This window comes from Nycticebus coucang, chromosome 2 (genome assembly GCF_027406575.1).
Source record: "Nycticebus coucang isolate mNycCou1 chromosome 2, mNycCou1.pri, whole genome shotgun sequence".
In the NCBI taxonomy this organism is placed as follows: Eukaryota; Metazoa; Chordata; class Mammalia; order Primates; family Lorisidae; genus Nycticebus; species Nycticebus coucang.
This window is the reverse complement of record NC_069781.1, coordinates 148,551,977-148,573,436: the sequence shown is the minus strand read 5'-3', so window position 1 is coordinate 148,573,436 and position 21,460 is coordinate 148,551,977. Positions and strand designations below refer to the sequence as shown.

General features: G+C 50.4%; 1 protein-coding gene across 9 annotated transcripts in view; it reads left to right on the top strand.

The window, feature by feature from the left end:
* Window positions 1-21,460, top strand: part of ZNF423 (zinc finger protein 423) — a 318,249-nt gene that overhangs the window by 90,735 nt on the left and 206,054 nt on the right. For 7 of the 9 annotated variants that reach the window (XR_008378296.1, XM_053582122.1, XM_053582123.1 and 4 more), the window contains one exon: window positions 10,629-10,829. Coding sequence is in view for 2 of the 9 variants with exons in the window: in XM_053582122.1 (XP_053438097.1) it covers window positions 10,629-10,829 (201 nt within the window). In the remaining 7 variants the exon portion in view is untranslated. Of the gene's footprint in view, window positions 1-1,889; window positions 2,020-6,294; window positions 6,402-10,628; window positions 10,830-21,460 lie in introns of those variants that run through there. The other 2 variants (XM_053582127.1, XM_053582129.1) reach the window with 2 other exon arrangements.

The following is a 21,460-nucleotide window of genomic DNA, read 5'->3' as shown; positions in this document are numbered from 1 at the left end:
AAATAGGGACCATGGCGCCTTAGAAGCTGAGTGTGCTGCTCCTGGCTTATCCCTGGGTGGAGCAGCATGGTGAGACCTCCATCAGCTGCCACTGGAGAAAATTCCCAGAAGGTGACCGCACACCAGGCTGTCTCCATGCCCAGCATCTGGCTAATTTTTAAAGGCTTTTTGCATTGCCTCTGTGCCTTGACCGGAGTGAGGGAGGCTACTTGTCTCCCAGGCCCACCTGGGAACGGGACAGGAGGCCCTGGGTTGAAGGGTCTGGCCTCTGGGTTATAGCAGAGGCTCTGGGGCTTGGGCTAGTGGCTGATGAGTACCCCAAATAGGGTATCCAGGGTCAGCCAGCAGGATGCCTCGACCCTCACCAGAGATACAGACCTATGGCTGGATCTTTAAATGCCAGAGTGGACAAGGCCCTTCCAGACTGCTTTGCTCAGCAGTTCCTTATTAAGTGCCTGTTGTGTGCTAGGCCCTGTGCTAGGTGCCAAGGGGCAGGAGAGGGGGAAGCAGGGTGAACAAACTGACAAGGAGTCCACCCACCTGGAGCTTGCTCACCTGCCCAGGAGACACTTGCAGTGTCTTGAGCGTGAGAATGTGAAGACTGTGGGGCAGGAGAGGTACCCAGTGAGCCTCCTGAGCTCCCTAGGGGGCCTGGCCCGCCCTGTGGGGTGAAGATTCCCTGAGCCCAGACCTGGGTGGTGCTGGCCAGGTGAGGTCTGCGCACCTCTGCTGTGACAGCGCACCCTTCCCGCAGGGTGCTGCACAGCGTCCTGGTGAGGAAGGCAGGGGGACACAGGCTCCCTCAGTGCGGGGCTGATGCCTCGCAGTTCTGTCTGGTGCAGCCACAGTCACATTTCTAAAGCATTGCTTTAGAAATGGCTTCTCCACCATCATTTATGCCTTAATTTGCAGGTGGGACGACCCAGGCCCAGAGAGGGCACACCTTGGCCGGAACCTATATTAGCCCCTCGTGGCCACGGGCCCTGGGCTCTCTATCCCTGCAGCCTGCGTTTGTCTTTGACCTTGCATGAAGCTCCTTGGCCTTAGTTACTGGTTCTGTTTTCAGGGGTACAGACCCCTCCTCTGCCCACGGGGCTCCTATTTCTGCAGCCACCACAAGGGGGTGATTTGTGCCCCAGCGTCCTCCCTTGACTTCTGCCTCAGGACTGGGAGCAATTAGGAGTGTCAGGCGCTGGCGCAGGCCACAGATTAGCTGGATTTATCGAGCTCCCCATGCTGCCCTGCCCTCCCTCCCCTGCCCACCTCCATCTCCCCTTCCCAGAGACAACATGACAGGGAGGAGAGGGCAGAATGGTCACCGCCTCAGGAGGTCACGAGGACGAGCATTGTACAATTTTCATGGTTCCGGGGCGGCTTCGTCCGACTGTTCTTCATTACTGCATGCGGTGAGATCAGTTTTATTAAGACGGTGAGGCTTAGAGGAGCCGCACCATTCACTACTTGCTGGAAAAATATGGTTTTCTTTTCTTTTTGGTGGGGTTTTGGTGATTGCTTCTTTCCCCTCACCCGACCCCCCTCACCTGCCTGCTCTCCCTGTCGTCTGCTGTGCTGTCTTTCTGCCGGTTCTTTGCCCATCACCTTGGGAGCTAGGTGCAGGTGTGCCGTGAGGTGGGGGAAATTGCCATCTCTCTTTGTCAGTTGGCTTAAAAACTTGAATTGCCCCTAGGGAGGGGAGGGTCATTCCTTCCTTTATTTATGGAGCACCCATAAAAAGCAGGGTCCCGGCAGAATGTCAGCCTCCCTCAGTTCAGGAGCTGTGCTTTAATGTACCCACAGCACCTGGGATGGGGCTGACACATAGTAGGTGCTCAGTGAATGTTTGTTGATTGACTGAAGGTGTTAAGTACTTCCGTCTGATTTGTTCCCAGCTTTTGGGGAACAGACTGCTGACGGTGGCCTGGGTGGCTGAGATCTGGAGCTGATACATCTGGAAGGTAGCCTCCCACTCAGGGAGCTCCCACAGCCTGAGCAGTGGGTGGAACCAGCCTCATTTTCCAGGTGAGGAAACTGAGGCTCAGAAGTACAAGGAACCAAGGTCACACACAGAAATGGACTTGGATTCAGGTCCTCCATCTCCAAAGAAGAGACACTGTCATTACTTGCTAGCTAACTTCCCTGCCTGTTGAGGAAAGAGCAGATGACCCCGTGCTCCAAGGTTCCCCAGCGGTGCTTGCTGGATGGCCCCAGGCGGAGACCTTCAGAGGGTGGCCCCATGCTGTTCTCAGCCTTCCTTGGTGCACTGTTTGGCCCATCCTGTGTTTCTGAAAACTTGAACTCAACATTTAGAAATCCAGAGATTTTTACATAAAAATATGGATTTCTTTCTTTCTTTTAAAAAAAGCTGCTGTGGTCACACTGGGTGATGTCACTTGTCCATAAGGTAAACATCTAGAGGGGTTCTCTGCCCTCCCCCACCTCCCAGTTCAGCCCGCTCCGCTCACTGGTGTAGCTGGCACGGAGTGGCCAGTCTCACACATGTGGGCTTCAGTTTCGCCCTTTCTCAAAGAGGTGACATCTCCTTTACTGGACTGCAAGGTTGCTAGGTGAAGGATCCTGCTGAATCAGGTCTGTTCTTTTGCCCTCATCCTGCTCATCTTTTTGGCCTTAGGGCCTAGACTCTCTGACACATGAAGAAGTGTTCTCTGAAAGGTTCTAGTTGTTTCTGTTCCACCGTGGGCTGTGACAGGACTGTCCTGTGTCCAGTCCCTCATGATTCTCCAGGAAGGCTTGTGTGATACGACCTAGGCCAGGCTGAGCATCTCTGACTGACTTGGGCTGGAAATTCCACCCACAGAGGCACAGCACTGATGGGGCCAGCAGGCGCTCCCCAGACAGCCATCCTGAAGAAGTTGCTTCCTTATTTAAGAAGCAGAACTTGGACAGCAAATTATGTGTTAAAATATTTGCCTACAGCTCTGCTGCCAAGGGGACCCTTTAGGCTGAGTGTTAAATGTTACCCTGCTGCCTATACTGCAAATATTTTAAACCAGAAGATAAATAATGGCTGCCTAACAGAATTTGGGGCCAGCAATGGATGCGTGAGCAGAGCGCCTAATTGGGGCTGGCAGGCTCCTCACCCAGCCCTGCCACACCCTCCCCAGGCGCTGAGCAGGCGCTCCCTGAGGGAGAGGTTTCCTTTTCCACAGGCAGGGCCAGAGCAAATACCCAGTAGAGGCCTGGGTTCTGGAAGTGCTCCTAGGCCTCAGGAACATGTTTATAGGAAACATATAGGTGGTTAAAATGGAGTCCCTCCCTCCCTCTCTCTCTCTCTCCTTCCTCCCTCTCTCCCTCCCTCCCTCCCTCCGTTCCTTCCTTCCTTCCTTTCTCTGTCACCCTCAGTAGTGTCTGGTGTCATAGCTCACAGCAACCTCAAACTCCTTCTGGCTGAGGGGTTTTCCTTTTCCTGGTCTCCGTGGACATTTTTGTGCCTCTCAGGGGGCAGGTGCCCTGATGCTCCTCGTCCTTTTCTGGCCTCAGGAGCAGCTGAGGCTTCCTGCCAGGCCCCCTCCTGGTGTGACGTCTCCTGCTCAGGTCTCCTGCTCAGGTCTGCGTCGTGATGCTCCATATGTTGGTTGGAAGCACTGGACTCAGCAGCGGCAGTGAGGTGGGAATCTGAAGCTGCTATTGTCTCACTTTTTATTATGAGTCAGGTATCAGGCTCATTTACCTTCAGTAAGTCCCAGAAAGGGTACGTGACTTGTTCTGGGCCCCCCAGCTGCAGACTGGTAGAATATAGATTTGAACCTAGACAGGCTGGCACCAAGTCTGTGACTCTTTTCTGTTCTTTCTCTGCCATCCTGACAGTTCCTGGAACATGAGTCCAGCCGTCTGCTGCCTGTGCGTGTTGCTTGATGGCTGTAGTTATTTCCACGACTCAATTCATCAGCCCCGCTGACCTCTTTACATCCTGAGGCTTCCTGTACAGCTGAGTTCCCTGCTCAGGCCCTGGGTGTCTGGGATTCACTCCTGGCAGTTCTGGTTTCTGTAGGGGTGGATGGCACCTGTCAAAGTCCGACTGGGGGGATGAGACACGGGGGCCTCCCAGGACTCATTGGCCCTATTGAGCTGAGTCTGCCACCTTCCACTCCCACCTGGCACCCTTCCTGACCCGGACTCCTCTTGGTACTTCAAACCCCCACAAGGCTCCTGTAGCCACTTGCTGGTGCTCACCGGTGTGTGCTTCCACTGATGGCCACCCTCTAAGGTGTGCCTCGCCTCCACCGTCCACCAGGATCAGGCTCCTCGTTGGCATGTGGGGAACCAGAGGCTCTGACAGGAGATGTGGTTTGATCAGGGTGCCTCATAGTGGCGGGGGAGGGGCAGAGGGTGCCTGGGGCTCTGTGCTGGCTTACTGACTCTGGGGATACCTCCTGGGGAGGAGCCAAGGCTCCCTTCCGGGTGGGATTCTCTCTGACTGCATGCTGTCCAGAGGCTGAGAAGGAAGAGCTACTCGCTGGTATCTCTGGTCCTCTCTCAGCTGGCCCTTGAGAGAGGTGAGGCCCTGGTGGCTGTGACTTATGACCTTGTGAAGCCTTGCTGAGAAGGTAGGAAATGTCCTGTTCCCAGACCTGGCAGCTTGTGGGCAGCCCAGCCTCCTGGGCCCTCTCTTCTTTCCTCTTTTTCTGGTGCTGGACGTGGCCAATTGTCCCCTACCTGGCCCTTTTGTAGGCATTCCCTTTTGGCCCTTCTGTGCAGTGGTTAAGAGGCAGGATCTGGAGTCAGTGACCTGGGTTTGAGTCCAGCTCTGCCCTTCATAGGGTGTGCCCTGTGTACAGTCCTGAGCCTTGGTTTGTTTCCCCATCTGCAAAATGGGGATACCCATTGTACCTGCTGCAGTTGGGTCCTGTGATAGTCACACTGGGGTGATGTAAATAAACATAACACAGTTACAGGAGATGCTCACACCGTGGTCAGAATCTCCTCTCAGTGCAGGGGGAGCTGGGCCACCTCCTTCCCTCCCTGACTAGGTCTCTGCTGCCCCTTCCCTTGAGAAGGTGTGGGGCCACTTCTCTCACTGTACAGCACTGTCTGTGAAGTCCTATTGTCTTGTCTTATATTATCATCTTGAATGAAAGCTCTTTTTTAAGGGCAGTGGTTCAGAGGGGTGAGAAAATTCACTGCTTTCTAATGAAAAGTGACCAAGATAGACAGTTTTGTTACATCCTCTCTTTGCTCTTAGAAAGTCCCCAAGTCCCCCCGCCTTGGGCTCAGGGACTGGGTTTCAGTACTTGTGGTGTTGGGGAAGGGGTTCACTGCTGTGGGAATATCCTCTTCCTCCTGGTTTTAGGAAGTTGATGAGACAGAACAGCATCATCATGTATGTTAAATTGAGCCATGTGAGATGGCCAATGTTTAACTACTTTGACCCCCAAAAGATAGCATCTTTATATGATTCAGCCTAATCCCATCAGGTGATAAATAGCACTGTTAACCACCTCCTTTGCTGCCACCCCCACCTGCGTGAATATACAGAGGCCTGTTTCTTTGAAGCTGACTCCCTTCATCCATTCACCTGATACCCCCTGAGACCCCACTGTGTGTCCACCTGTGTACCAGGGCCTGGGCAGGTGGGCTGAGCCACGTGGACATGGCCCCTGTCCTCATGGAGCTTACACTCTGGTGGTGTGTATTTCTGTGTAACAAACCACCCCAACGTTGATGGCCTAAAGAAACATTTTATTATTATTTTCAGAGTTCTTTGGCTGACTGTGTTTGGTTTGTAGTCCCACTGGGCATTTATCGCACAGTTCAACCACGTGGTGGTTAGGGCTACAGTCATCTGAAGGCTCCCCTGGGCTGGGTGTCCTGGATGGCACAGTCCTGTGGCCGGGAGTCAGTGAGCTGTGGTCTACAGGGTCTAGGACTCTCTCTGTGTGGCTCGGGCTTCTTGTGGTATGGCAGCTGGATCCCTGGGGGGTGTCCCAAGAGATAAAGGGGGAGCCAGAAGCTTTCTTCTGACCTTGCCTCAGAGCTTTGGGACATCACTCTGTTGCCCCCTATTGGTCAAGACAGTCCCTAAGGCCAGCCATCTCAGAGGGCAGTAGATCCCTTGTCCTGGGGTGGGGGAGGAGTTAAGGCCTCAGTGCAGAAGTGGGGCAGTTTGCCTGGGGAAACTGAGTAAGCAGATGAGCCCACAGAGGCAGAACCATGCATTATGCTAAGAGCTCTGGTAATGGTGGGAGCCCTGGGGAAAGAAGAGTGGGACCCTGAGTCACATGGTGCTCAGGCCTGCCGGGAGACCCCGTGAGGTGGGGGTACGGTTAGGAGAAAGCTTCCAGGTGGACAACGGGAGTGTGAAACCCTTGGCCGAAGAATGTTGCCAGTTTGAGGAGTTGAAAGAAGGTCTCTCTGGCCGTGGAAACGCAGGATAAGCCAGACAGGTCAGCTGGACCTTAGAGACTATAATTAGGACCCTACATAAGACTTCAAGGGCATTTACAAATTCCCCAACAAGTCTCTGCTGTGGGGAGGTGGTGAGGAGTGTCACACAGAACTGGGCTTGCAGCCTGGCCCTGCCACTTCCCTGTGGCTTTAAGCTTTGTCACCTCACTGAACCCCAGTTTCTACACCTGTAAGATGGGGATATGACAGTGACAACTCACAGGGCTACCTGTGCTCCTAAATGCCAGGCATACAACAAGTGCTCAATCAGTGCTAGCTGCCCTTGGGGAATGCCTGGGCAAAAGGATAGGGGTGTGCGCGTTGGATACACGCTATGAGTCGTGGGGTGGGGTGTGCGCTCCCGTGGGTAGGGAGCTTTGTCAGCTAGATGGACAGGCTGGTGCTTAGGATCCATGTATGTGGCCCTAAGGGAGACGCCCCTGATTCAAAATCTCTGGGCCTTCCCTGAGGGAGCTGTATTCATGCTGTGCCAGACAGCCTCCAGGAGAACTGGGCAGGGGCTGGGGAAGCTAGCCACGGGCTGTTTGGGGGCCAAGTAAATATGGCCAAAAACCAACCAACAAAACAAACAAAAAAACCTTGGGGATAATTTAAGCATGTCCATTAAATTGTGTGTTAAGTAAAGTAGGGCAGGCATTGTACTGACTGTGACTTACTATCCAGAGAGTTGCTATAGTAGATAAAGCTAGAATTTAGAGAAGAAGTGAGCTGGTTGCCTTCTCCTCTGCCTACTGACTTTGCTTCCCTGGGTCCCGGGTGGTTGTCTGGGCCAGCGGGTCAGCTGTGATTGGAGCCCAGGAGGTCACAGAGAGACGAGGCAGCATTTGTGACAGGGACTTGCCCAGAGCCAGCTGCTGGGCTGTGGGCTGCCCCTCTATGCTTGCTCAGGTGAAATCCAGCCTAAGGCAGGACCGTCAGGAACTCTGGGGCAGGACAGGGCAGGATGCGGGGACAGGCACGCTGGTCCCCAAGGCCTTCCTGAGCAACTATTTGGTTGGGTCCAGAAAAGAGACTCCAGAGAATCTTCAGATAGGACCGTGTCCTCGGAGCTCTCTGTGCTCAGAGATCTTGCCTCCTGGCCCTTGGAGAGCTTTGGGCTCCAGAGCCTCAGTTTTCTCATCTGCAAATGGAAAAAGAGCACTATTTATCTTCTTTTCTTATTATGAAGTTCAAATACTGCTGGATGTGAAAGTGCCTTGCAAAGAGCAAAACCCTGCCCAGGATGGGGCTTTCTGTTCTGCTGAACCAGCAGAGAGGCTCACGGGTCTTCCGGGAAGACCTACTCGTCCAAATTTCTTCAGGCTGTAGAGTCTTTTCTCTCTGGCATCACCTTCCTAGGGTCAGGCTGGCTGACCTCAGGACCCTGGGGAGCCCAGACAAGGGGGTCCGTGCCTCTGTCTGCTCCAAGCTTGCTTCCGACTTTGCCCCGTGCCGTCCGCCCCTCCCATGCTCTTTGTGCATAGCCCCCGGCCTTCCCATTAGTAGCTGGCTGTAGGGGAGGTGACAGTTCCTTAAAACAGATTCATACTCTTGGATGACTTTATGGGTTTTTGCCTTATAAAAACCTGAGAGTTGACATTCTGATTTATCTACTCTGGAGCCAACAGGATGTACCAGAGTTAAAGAGATCAAATGCATTGTAATGTTTATGGTTCCAGTTGTGGATAGATGAGCTATTGTAGAAAGTGCTGCCAAGTAAATATGCTCCCCCCCCCCAAAATAATAACATGGGGATAATTTAAATATGTCCATTAAATTGTGTGTTAAGTAAAGTAGCGCAGGCATGTTGCTGACTGTGACTTAACTATCCAGAGAGTTGCTATAGTAGATAAAGCTAGAATTAGGGTTCCCTTTTTTCCTCTTCTACGGAACATTTTTTTTATTAAGGAAAAAGACTGTAGATGGGGAATTCAGAGACAGGCGCTTGACTGTGTAACCGTGGTTGTGCGATGACTTGTAATACTGAGGCTCTGAGTGATATTCCTCATCTCTTGGCTTTCTATTTCTTGCTGTTGCCGCCGCAGCAGATCAGATTCCCCGAGATAGATACGCTGCCTGGCTTTTAATGGGCTTTCTGTATTGTGGGGAGTCGGCATGTTCTGATAATAAAAGAACCTAAAAATTGTACATCCCTTAATTGGTAAGAAGAGAGATGTTTTGATGAGCCACAAATGGAAACATTGATTTTTACTGCCTCCGTGCAGTTCCAGGCGGCGTGTCATGCGACGTTTCCCACCTTGGAAGGCGGCAGCTGGCTCTCCGATGAGCTGATTTGTGTTCCCGGGTTCTTGATGTCAGGTGCTTGGAAGCGCGTCTTCTGGGCGGACAGGAGAAATAGAGTCCTTATAACGTTTTCTGTTTCTAAATTGAAATATTTACAGAGCTGTGGATTCCACCCTGACTTGAATGCACTCTTAGTTTCATGTCTTTCGTTTCCTGCTTTGGTGACCAGCCCTTGGGGGCTTAAAAGTTGTGTGTGAAGCCATTTTCTGGAACCGTTGTGCTATGTACACACACAAGCGTGCACTGAATAAAGCATGCACACTTCTGAATAAGCATGCACATTTGGATAAATATATATATATATATTTTGCAGTTATTTGCTGGGGCTGGGTTTGAACCCGCCACCTCTGGCACATGGGACCAGCACCCCACTCCTTTGAGCCATAGGCATTGCTGCCCTTTGCATAAATATTTTTATAAATAAATAAGAGAGATCTTTTCATTGATTTAAAACAGTGTCACTAGTTTCTGAACCGGTAGATTTGTTTTCCAGGACAGCCTGTGTTCTTTTTGATTTTCCTATCCAAGTGCCTCTGTATGTTAATGGGCACGTTTTATCCCCTGACGTGTATTAGGATTACTGACATATTTGGTGTGTTATATTGACTGTGGTTCTTTTGCACTTTGATTTTCAGGTTCTTGAAGTGTCTCACTCATCTCTGTGAGGCTTTGTTTCATTTCCCACAGATGTGCAGGGAAGTGAACTAGACAAGGAGTCACAATATCCAGCCAGGCACCTGCAGGGTGCATGCCAGGTGCCTTCCTTACCTGTGAAATGGGAATAACAAAGTCGTCCCTCTCTGCAGGGAGCTGGACCACGTGATCTCTTGAGCCCCTTCCTTTTTTTTGAGACAGAGCCTCACTCTGTTGCCCAGGATAGAGTGCCGGGGCGTCATAACTCACAGCAACCTCAAACTCTGGGCTCAAGTGATCCTCTTGCCTCAGCCTCCTGAAGAGCTGGGGCTGTAGGCTCCGGCCACAAAGCTCAGCTAGTTTCTCTATTTTTAGTAGAGAGAGGGGTCTCGCTCTTGCTCAGGGTGGTCTCGAACTCCTGAGCTCAAGAAATCTGTCTGGTCCTCTTACAGTGCCAGGATTACAGGCTCAAGCCACCATGCCCGACCTCTTGAGCTCCCTTTGTTCTAGGACATGTGAGACTGTGAAATGGGGCCATGCATATGTAACTATGGCTTTGAAAAAGCACAGGTCCTTACACAGTTGCAACACCTCACTATAGTCACTCATTCACTTTTCTCTACCCATCGGCCACTCTCTGCACAGTGCCAAACACCGAAATCAGTTGAGCCATTCCAAGTCTGGTTCTCACTCTGCAGGCCGGTACCAAGTCACAGGTGAGGGCTTGTACACCTCGTAAGCTTGAGATTGGACCATCTGTGGTCTTCAAGCGCACGCGCTTCCTTTATTCCAGAACCAGGATGTTTTTTTGCAAAGAACCAAGGTGACGTTACCACATTAGGAGGCCTATTGTGTGGAAGGTGAGCTTGGCTAAGAAATCTCCCTGGTCTAAATTGCAAGGCTTTGGGGAAAACAAAGTTTAGGTGCATTCGGAACAGCAGATGGACGCTCTAGAGAGGTTTGTAACAGAATTGGGTTTTTAGGAGACAAAACACTAAGGCATTTTCACCTCCCTGATGGGTCACCACCCCCAGCATCTGTGCCCAGAGGGAAGATGACAAGAAATCCCCCCAGAAGATTTGCACCAAGAATTAAAGAATCTAGTTGAGAATTATGACACTGCATGCTACAAAAAACCCCCATCTATTAATATACTGAGAAGTGTCAAGAATAATGGACCCCGGGAGGTAGAGTAATTAAATGTATCTTAATAAATGCTGGGTGATTCTTTTAAAACCCTTTCCCAAGACCCTATCAGCTGACATGGACTGTATTCTTCCTGTTGGCAGGAGGCCTAGAAGGAGAGCCGGAGTGTGATCGGAAAGCCAGCCGTGCGCTGGAAGACAGGAACAGCGTGACAAGTCAAGAGGAGAGAAATGAGGACGATGAAGATGTGGAGGATGAGTCAATTTACACCTGTGATCACTGTCAGCAGGACTTCGAGTCTCTGGCAGACCTGACGGACCACCGGGCCCACCGCTGTCCTGGAGGTAATGCTAAATAGCACCGGGACTCTGACAGGTGGTTACGCGGGTAATTGGACGTAGCAACAGCTTGAAGCCTCAAGTGAGATTAAAGAATTAATAATGTAATTTTACAGTTAATGTCATTTTATTGTGGCGTCTTGGGTACCCTGTATCTGCCTTTTAAATAAAATTAAAAATAAAAGCAACAGCTTTCCAGCAGGCAGGAATTAGGTGGAGGCACTCTGTCCCTGTCCCCTACCCCCCACCCCCACTGTAGTATGTGGACCATATGTGGGAGGGTCTGCACCCCAGATTTCTGCAAGGGCTTTTGGAAACCCAGCAATTAAGAGGTTGTTAGTGCAGAGTTAAGCAGCTTAAGTGTGGAAAGCTGCCTGAAGGAGTGAGCTCTGAGGCAGGGCTAGTGATGGGTATGGAGAATTTCAAAGGCGAAGGTCAGCCCATGCAGAAGTTGACCCAGTTCCACCCCTGTACTTGACCTCCTGCTTCTTTGAGTAAAAGGGTTGCTGAGAGCTGTTTTCGCTAGACCTGGCTGGAGCCCTATTTTCCATTTACTTGCTGCCTTGGAGAAGGTGTGCAAGACAGCAGTTTTATAGGAACAATTTGTGTGTGTATGTGTCTGAGGTGGGTCGGTGCTGGGGGAATGTGCATTCTCTGGGATAGAGGACCCATGCCATAGGGGCTGACGTTTCTAGGCTCTGAGATTTGCAGAGAGACAAATGTTCATAGCATCTGTGTTCCTTACACAGCCTCTGTGATCTTCCTCCATTATGGTTGGATGCTAGTTTGTAGAAGAAGGCCCCAAATCATAGGTCAGCATTTTAAAGGGGTCTGTCACCTGTCTGTGGGAAAATTTGCTGGTGGGGAGTAGATTGGGACCCAAAGTTCTTGCTTTCCTTATTCCTCATGCCATGTTGGAAGTTTGAAGCCAAGTGTTTGGGCAACTGCTATGACTTGCCCTCTAGTGACACCTGTGCCCGCATAGCCCTGGGTAGACCCAAGTCCCTGTCCTGGAGGTTATAAATATGAAAAAATAATAGACTCAGGAGGAATCTTACAGTTTTAAACTTTTGAGGGATAGTGGTAATTCAAACATTTAGAATTTGTGGTATTTCAACCTGAGGTAGAGGTGACGATTAATTTATAATTTTAGCTTCAGAATTGGAAGGGACCTACAGGGTTAGCTTTTTCAGTCCCCTCTTTTCCCAATGGGAAACACTGAGGCAAGGAGGGGGAAAGGTGGTTGCCTGACAGTTGCATAGCTATTTGGTGGCTGAGCCAGACTTCTTCAGGATCCTGGGCTGCTGGCTGGCATCTCACTTGAGAAAATTATGGACCCTGGTGTCGTGTCTTCCCTTTCTCTTTCCCTCCCTCCTCCTCATCCTCTTCCTTCTCTCTCTCTCTTTAGACAGGATCTCCCTCTGTCATCTGGGCTAGAGTGCAATGGAATTATCATAGCTCACAGCAACCCCAACCTCAAATTCCAGGCTCAAGTGATCCTCCTGCCTCAGCCTTCCAAGTAGCTGGGACTGTAGGTGGAAGCCACCATGCCTGGCTAATTTTTCTATTTTTTATAGAGATAGGGTCTTGCTCTTGGACTCTGGTGTATTTCTTGATTTAGCCAAGAACTGCTAAGGAATTTGAGCTATAAGACAATGAAATACTGTCACTGACTTTGAAAACAATCACTTGACCTTCTGTTTTCTAAATAAAACAGCCCATTCTCGTGTAGAGGCCCCTGCTGGACAGTGTTTTCTTGGGTCTTTGCCACTTGCAGGGTGGGCGCTGTCCCTCCTGTCTCTCAACTTCTCTTTTGAGAAAGGTGTTGTTTCTAGGTGGAGAAAGGAAAAAACACAAAACTTTGGGGCTGTGTGTGGGTCTCTGTGCCAGAAATAAGAGACAGCAGCTAATGGTGCTTTGGTCCCGGGCAGGGGCAGACCCTCTCTCTTCAGCCTCAGGGTTCAGCTGAAATCCACAGCATCCCCGTGTGCAGGGTCCTCAGCCATCCCTGTTGGTGCTGGTGGTACCCACCGATATTCCTGTCTACTTCCTAACTGGACCTCACTAACGACTTCCATGGGGACTGGGATCCAGGAATATTCCCAAAACCTTAAGCCCTGGAAAGGAGTCTGAAATTCCTCCAAAGTGTGTGGGAAAATGCACTTACCTAATAGCATCCCTAAGAAATTCATTACTGCCTGGCCAAGGTATGGCCCAGGCTGGGAGAGCTCCCCTGACGTGCGTGAGACATGAGAGGGATTATTTTCCCCCAGGTCTTAGGTTTACCGGTGACAGGACAGACCATTGGGAACTGTGTGCACACTATTCAAAACAATTTCTTCTAGGGCCTCCACATTCCTCCATCGTGCGGTGGTTCTCAAACTGTTCCCAGAGGTATTTGGAGGGAGGGCTACTATGTGTGTGTGTGGGGGGGTTGGGGTGGGGTCTGTCAGAATCAGGGAGCTTTGATCCCCAGACTAGTCTGAGCTAGTCACCTTAAACAGTCTGTTTTATACATGGGGCTTTTGCATAAGATGTTGTTTGGAAATTGCCTCTGCTTTAGAAGTTTGGAATTGATATAAAAATGTAATAGCAGACTTTCCCAGGCCAGGCTCGTGGGTCTGCAGGACGCTCACCAACCCCGCTACAGGGTAGTGCTGTACCCGGGACATTGTGAGTGGACATTGCTGCCCTCACAAGCCATGTACTCCAGAGGGAAAGAAGGACGCTCGACAGCCCAGCAAAGGCCATTTCAGAGAGGACCACGCTGGGCTGAGGCCAGGCAGGCTGTGGGTGGTCAGCAGATGTTTCTGTGGGAATGTATGAGTCTTGTGCTGTTGAGAATCCGGGACCAAGGGCAGCACCACTTGCCCATCTGCTGTTGGGTCCTTTTGGAATTGTGCTTTTAGGTATGAACGCTCCTCGTCTCCTGTGGAGGCTGGAATGTGGATGCAGTGCCCCTTTCCCCAGACGGCTGTGCCCCAGGAGTGGCAGCACTTCCAAGCAGTTGGGCAGCTGGCATTTGGGGAGGAGGGCTGTGTGGTGCCGAGTGTTTGTGGGTGGTGACCTTGAATGTGGTTCTTCTTCTTTTTCTTCCTTTGTGTCACCTGGGCTATAGTGTAGTGGTGTCATCATAGCTCACTGTAGCCTCCAACTCTGGGGCTCAAACGATCCTCGAGTAGCTGGGACTACAGGAATGTATCACTATGCCGGGCTAGTTTTTCTATTTTCAGTGGAGAGGGAGTCTCTCTCTTGCTCAGGCTGATTTTGAACTCCCGAGCTCAGGGATCCACCTGCCTCAGCTTCCCAGAGTGTTGTATAGGCGTGAGCCACCACATCTGGCCTTGTTCTTTAAAACGGCTTCTGTAGAGTGACCACCCTGACTCTTTCTGTGTCTTTCTGTCAGTTGGATGGGGAGCTGGGGGGTTGGGGCAGGGTTTTGCTCTATCAGAATCTAGGAGAGTTAGCTGTGAGGTTTGGAGATTGTTGGGGTGGGTGGGTGCTCAGGATGGAAGGGAAACCTCACACTGGAGCAGCTGTGATGGGTTCATGAGGGAGACCCCCACCTGGAGCCTGGGCCCCAAAGATCCCTCATTTCTGGTTGGGAGGCTGAAAAGGCATCTTCTCTGTTACCCCTCAGCAGGATGGCACTACCAGCCAGTAAGTGGCTGAAGTACACGTGCACTTCAGGGCTGCAGACAGCCCCATCATGTCCTTACCCCACACCCCATCTGTCCCCAAGCAGATGCCAACCTTAAACCCGTAAGGTATTAAACACAAAATAAAACAAGCAATCCAGTCTTCTGTTTATTCTCACACCCCCAACAACTCTTTGATTTTTGTTTGTTTCTCTGCAGCCCCCGCCCACGTATAACAAATATTTAAACGCTTGAAGTTGTTGACTCATACCCTTTTATATGCTGAATTTGTCACTTAACATTTTCTGAAGGGATTCCCAATATTACTTACTCATCACCTTTTTTTCCTTTTTTTTTTTTTTTGATGTACCTCACTTTTAACTAGGCATGCTCAAAGGGAGACAGCTTGAGTTGCTGGAACTGGGTCCATATCCTCTACAAATATTGAATTCAGACTTAATACCAGCAGATGAGGATTTTTGCATCAGAGCAGATAAAGGCTGCTTTGGGAGTGTGATGGGCTTGACATTCCAAACGGAGACATTGTCAGGAAATGGCCAAGGGTAGGAAATCCCCATCAATTCAGGTCTCACTGATTCTGACACTGTTGGGACAGGGAGTGAGCTGAAGTTTACCTTGATATGATTTGTGAAGTGTTGGTCGAGCAAGTTTGCACTCTCTAAGCCAGTGATTTTCAACCCGTGTGCCGTGGGAGGACCTTAGGTGTGCCTTGAAAAATTGTAAAGATCATTCATTAAGTTATTTTTTAGAGAAGTTCAAACAAGTATATTCTTTTTTCACTCTTTTTTGGATCAACATAATTTAAGTGTGCTGCAGAAGTTTAACTATAGGTTGAAGTGTGCCGTGAGATTAAAAAAGGGTGAAAAACACAGCTCTAGACTGTTGTGAGGGGTGTTTGTCACCCTCTTCCAGGAGCCAGGAGGACTTCGCCTACATTGGTAAGTATCTCTGGGAACAGCCTGCACACCACAGAAGCAGGTGCGAGGGGACTGATGCCCCCTGAGGCCGAGTCCAGTGTTTGAGGTGCTCATTGACGCTGTCATGGGCCTGTCCTCTGAATGTGGATGGGGCGCTTAGCACTTCCTGCTGCAGATACTGCCTTCTAAGGAGATTCTGCTTTACATTGGCCACTGCTAAGCTGACGAGGCTGACCGATGAGGCTGTGTCAGTGCTGTCCTCCATGGGTTGTCAGCAGCGGCCTATACTGTGCTGGTCCTGGCACGTGCTCGTCCACATCCCTGGCATATGAGCACTTGACAGTTTTGGAGGGTCCCTGGCCTCTTTGCTAAAGGAACTGCTGGCAAGATTTGGTTTCTTGTAGGTAGAGAAAGGCAGATGGGGTCCCTATGGGGAGATTGAGGGTTCTGACTCTGGACCCTGGCTCTTGCTCCCTGGAATCAAAATTGCCTTTTGGACCAGTTGGGAGCTGAGTGTGGGTGTCTTCCCTTCAGCTACCTGGCCTCTGATCTTTCACTCAGAATAGCCTCCTGGGGGGCAGCTCTGAATCAGAGGAGGTTTGTACTGCCCTGCAGGGCCAGCAGTCTGGTGCTGGGGCACATGTGTAAGCTGCACAGAAGGCTGTCGTCCTGCCGTTCTTCATGTGTTTGGTGCTAACTTCCTACAAAGCACTATGGGACCCTGTCTAGACGGCCCGTAGCCCACCTGATTGCTCTCTCTGTAGCCCCCGTGCCAGCTAGGGCACTCATCCCTTTCTGTAATTATCCTGTAATTGTCTTTAACCTGTTTTTCGTCTCTCTCTTTCCCCACCATGAAACTTCATGAGGACAATAGCCATGCCTGTTTTGCTCCCTATTGTGTTCTAACCTGGCGCCTGGCACACAGTGGTGCTTAATACATGTATATGGCTTGAATGAGCCGTGTCAGTGGGTCTTTACACCAGTCCCTGCAGGGAGATGCTGTTCTTTAACCACTCATCCTCATTTTACACACCGGCACGGAGGCTCAGAGAGTGAGAGGATTTTGCTCAAGGTCACAGAGCTTGTAGGTGGAGACAGGAGTCAGGATAGGAGTAGCGTGTGTGCACTGGGAACGTGGGTTTTGGACGGTGAGCCATTTCAGACTAAACTCTAGACATGGCTTTTATGAACACTCAACTTAAAAACAACAACAACAAAAAGAGGGGGACATTTTTTCAAAGAGCAACAACAAAACATGTCCCTCATGGGTTAAACATGTCCTTCCTGAGGATTGGAACCGAGGAGTATTTCCCCTGCTCCTTCTGAAAGGCAGGACCCTCCTTCTCTGGCAGAGGTGAAGTGCTGCTGTATAAAAAGCCGAGTGGAAAGTTAATTACACCCTGGTTCGTTCAGCTGGGGCCAGAGTGACCTGTGGGCCCCAGTCGCAAGGGCTGGGCTGCGTGGAGGCCGGCACCTGTGCTGGCCTCGCTCCTGTCTGCCTGCTGGCCAGAGCGGCCTTTGTGTGCTGCACCTTTCTTGCTCCACCAGCATTGGGGGGCTCCCAGCCTTATTGGCTTGTGGGTGCCCCTCTTACTAGCTCCATTTGGGCAGTGCAGAGTGGGCCTGGGGCCAGCCGCTTGGCAGGTGCACCCAAATACACCGGTGTAGCCCCAAGTTGTTTCTGCCCACAGGAGAGCATGGCGCCTTGGTGTCACCTGATGTCATGCGGTGCAGAAGGCCTGGGGGCCTGAGCACAATTAATATCCCCCCACGAAGAGCTTTCTTGCATGCAAACCGCTTCCAGTTAGAAAACACAGAACGAGACCCCGTCCCCTCATGCCAGCCACAAAAAGTGGAAAAACCAGGAACAAGCCTAAGTTGAATACTAAGAAACATTCACATGTATGGAGAAGACAAAAAAGCAGAATCAACTAGGCGGGGGCACGGTGGGGGAGACAAAGAGACTTCAGTAAATGGAAAGGCAGTCCTTGTCTTGGGTGGAAAGATTCTATATCATAAACATGTCAATTTCCCCTAAAAGAATCCATTATCTTTATGTTAGCCAAGGAAAGTAGCAGGAGGATTGATTTGGAAAGGGATGGGCTGGATCTAAAGTTCATAAGAGAAAGTGGATGTGCAAGGGCGGGAAGGAATATTCTGAAAAAGGAATGGCGTGTGGGGAAAGTAGCCAGATCAGTTGGACATTGAGTGTGTGAGAAAGGTGTCCTCGGACATCACTGGGGACAACTGGAGCTGGGCTATCCTGAGAAAAGGAAACTGGATCCTTCCCTCGCCATTAACACCGGAGCAAATCCCACATGGATCAGAAATCTAAACATAAAAGGAAAACTTAAAATACTAAAGGAAAACATAGAGTTAAATTTTGTTTTAATTTAATGGTATCAGAGTAAGGAAGGCCTTTCTAAATATAACCTCTAAACCCAGAAGCCATAAAATAAAACACCAAAGCATTCAACACCATAAAAATAATTCTGCATTGCAAAAACCACAATAAATCAAGCGAAAGACACACATCACAGGCAAAAGATATTTTCCTTAATGTGTAAGGAGCTCCTGCAAATGCCAAGAAAATAGCCAATAAATCACCAGAAAAACGGGCACCGGCTGGGCCGAGGTTCAGCAGAGCTGGCTGGGGATGCCTGCCCCCCTCTCCCCCCAATGTCATCACCCTTTCTGGTTGGTGCCACCCTAGTCGTTAGATATTTTGAATATCTCCCATGTGCACAGGATAGAAATGGAACCAGAAAAAGAAATACTAGTGGGATCTTAAACATTTAAAAAGATTCAGAACCCCGTTTATAATAAGGAAATTGTAAATTTGAACCACAGGGAAATACCATTTTTAACCCAGCAGATTGGCAAAGACCAGCGAGTTTGACAACACCGTATCACTGGTGAGGGTGTTCAAGCCTTTGGGGTCTCCTCTGTCCCCAGGGTTGCCTTGGTTAGTGGCTAGAATTCATAGTAGGTAATCAAGAAATGTTTGATCTTGTCCTGAAGAAGACTACAGCCCTTCTACAAGGCAGAGGAGTGTTTGCAATAAGGAAAGTGAAACCTCCAGAGACAGGTGTTTTGGGACGTGAGACCCCAGAAGCACCACATAAAAGCTCTGTGTTCCACGCGTGTGTAGTAGGTCTTCAGTTAGGGTGTGATCAGAGGGGGAAGTTTAGAGATGGAAGAGATGGTTCATTCTTTCAGCAACTGTTTATTTAGTGTGTACCATGAGCTGGGACCCTTCAGCACTTGAGAAGCAAAGGCTGGTACAGAAGGCAACTCAGTGGAGAAGGCGTTTGCTTCACAAAAGAATTCCTGGACTTACAGAAGTGCCAGAGGTGATCTTTAAGCAGCTTTTTTATCTAGAACAGTGATTTTCAAGTGGCATGCTGTGGCACACTGGTGTGCCATGAGAAGATCCCAGGTGTGCCACAAAATTTTTAAAGATCATTAAAAATCATTATTTTTGAAAGAAATTCAAAGCACAGTAAATATATATATTTTTACTTCTTTTTGATCAACATAATTTAACTGTGCTGCGGAAGTTTAACTATGGATTCAAGTGTGCTATAAGATGAAGGGTGAAAAGCACCGGTCTAGACCCTTTAATAGGCATTTCAACGTACAGAGAGCTTGTTCCTCACAACTCTCCTGGAAGATGCTGAGAGTGTGTGTGGACACGGAGGGGCAGGGTGGGCCCCTTGGTCAGTCTGGGTCTGTGGCTGGGAGAGTGCGGAGACCTTCCCTAAATGGTCTGTCTGCCCATCTGACTTCCCTGAGGGAGGCAGAAGCCTGAAGGCTGTGGAGACTGTGAGTCTGGGTCCAGGCATCTGTGCCCTGCGTTTCCTGCAGGTTGCAGACATTTCTGTTCACCCCCCTGTGAAGCCTCCAGACATATAGAACCCCCCTCCTTGACTCAGTTACATAGTGCAAATGTGGCCAGCACGTGTGTGGGCCTGGAGGTCTCTCCAAAATGGAATTTTAATGTAACCTTGTAGAGGTCAAGTTGGGAAGAATCCACATTTCTTTTGTTTTCTGTGAAGGAAAGGTGTGTCTGTGTATGTCTTGAGGTTTCTGACGACTCTCCAAAGTGGACAGAGATTTTTGCTTCTTCTCTGCCAAGCTAGCTTGAGCACCGCGATGGTTTTCTGAATCATTGAGCTTCCTGGGTTCTCTGGTGTCCAGGAGTGGGCCTGAGTGGATCTGGTGTGGTGCCCCACATTGTGAGCTTCTCTGGTGCAGATGCCCCTTGGGGGAGCCTTGGTGAATAGATCTTAGAGGTGGTCCCAGGGGTGGGGTGGGTGGGGCTGCTCCTCCTCGGCTCAGCCCTGGTTTCTGTTTCTGCTCTTGGCACCAGCCCAATCTTCCCTTGGCTTCCTGCTATGGGACTGAAGGTGTACACCGAGCAGGACCTTGAGGCCCAGGGAGGACAGAAAAATTCCGAGCCAGCCATCAGGCCTTCAGGCTGGTTGCATATGTATTCCTGGTGTGGTCCGGGTACACCCTGCTGCAGTCCATTTCCTCTTGGAAGTTTCCGGAAAATTCATGTCAAGAAGTAGTGATACATACCTCCCATGTGCCTCTGTGAGACAGAGAGAGAGTTATCACTCGTTCATGTCAACATGGGGTGTATAACCTAGCTGAAGATGACATTTCCATGACCTGTGGTTGCCCCATGTCATAGGTCCTCAATTAATATGCTGTTTAAGAACTTGACTGAAATTGACAGGCAGGAAAAAAAAGCATTCATTGGCTCAAGGAACTAAGAAACAGTTGCTGAAAGAATGAGCCATCTCTTCCATCTCTAAGGAAGGTTGGCTCTAAGCATAGTCCTTCAGGGCTTGCAAGGACACTGCCTCAACTCTGTCTCTGCAAGCCCCGCAGGATGCATGCATTGGCACATGAGTCCCTGACACTTCCAGGCTCCCACCCTCTTGACCCAGTCATGACAGTAGGAAGAGCAGCCTCTTCTTGGCCAGAAGTCCTTAGATGGCTCATAGTGGAACAGCCAGAAAGGACCGAGACGTACCTATGACTGTCACTGTGGCCGTGGTGAGGGGACAGGACCTGCATACGGCAAGTTGCACCGTTGCGGGGAGTCTGGGCAGCTCCACACAGACCACTGTGATTGAGAGCTGGGGAGGGCATTCCCCAGATGGTGGCCAGGGAGCACGGACACTTTCTTCAGGAGGTAGGAGTTACATGCAGATAAATGGAATGCTATGGCATGCCAGATCGTTGGGTATCGATTGTCATGTCCATTTGCTTTGCTTTTGACAGCAAGTCAGCTAATCTTAGAATTTTAGGGATGCAGAGTCTTTCCCAGCTTCAACCTCAAACAGTTTTGGGGCTGTGGAACTACAACTAGTACTCAGATGAGGACAGGTTGCCTAGTGAGGTAGGACTCGTGCAAGGTCACATAGGGAGGTGGTGACTTAGCCTGGTGATCCCTAGGAAGCGTGCAGACCTCTGACTTGCTGGGTGCCCATGTGTCCTCTGACAGGAAGTGTCCGTGTGCAGCTCCTGCCCGGCTCCCCCATGTTCCCCCAGGTATGCCCTGTGTTAGGCTCTGCCTCTGTGACGCCTCACACCATTTGGATCAGAGCTCTTCCCTGCTTCTTTTGAAGGAGTGACTTTGACCCGTGGCCCACAGGTGGCACAGTCCCTCTAAACGTCAAACCCTTGGTCCTTTGGGGGCAGTTCTCAGGGTGGGAATGCGTGAAGCCCCCACAGCATCCACCAGCAGCTCGGCTCCCATGACACTGTGTCCAGGCCCTGGACCAGGCTGGAGACAGGCCACTGGGGTAGTCTGGTCCTTGCGTCTGAATGGCTCTGGTACCCGGATGGTGTTGCAGGGTGGCTCTAAAATCAGTCTGCTGTGTGACCCCATCCTGCACATCCTGGGAAACCCAGTGTTACCAGAAAACCACATTATTCATCATCAGCTAGAGGGGGACAGAGAGGCACCTGCCTCCTCCAAAACAGCAATAATGAGGAATTGCATTCTGGAAGTAATTCATTGGTAAGTGTCCACCTCAGCGCCCCC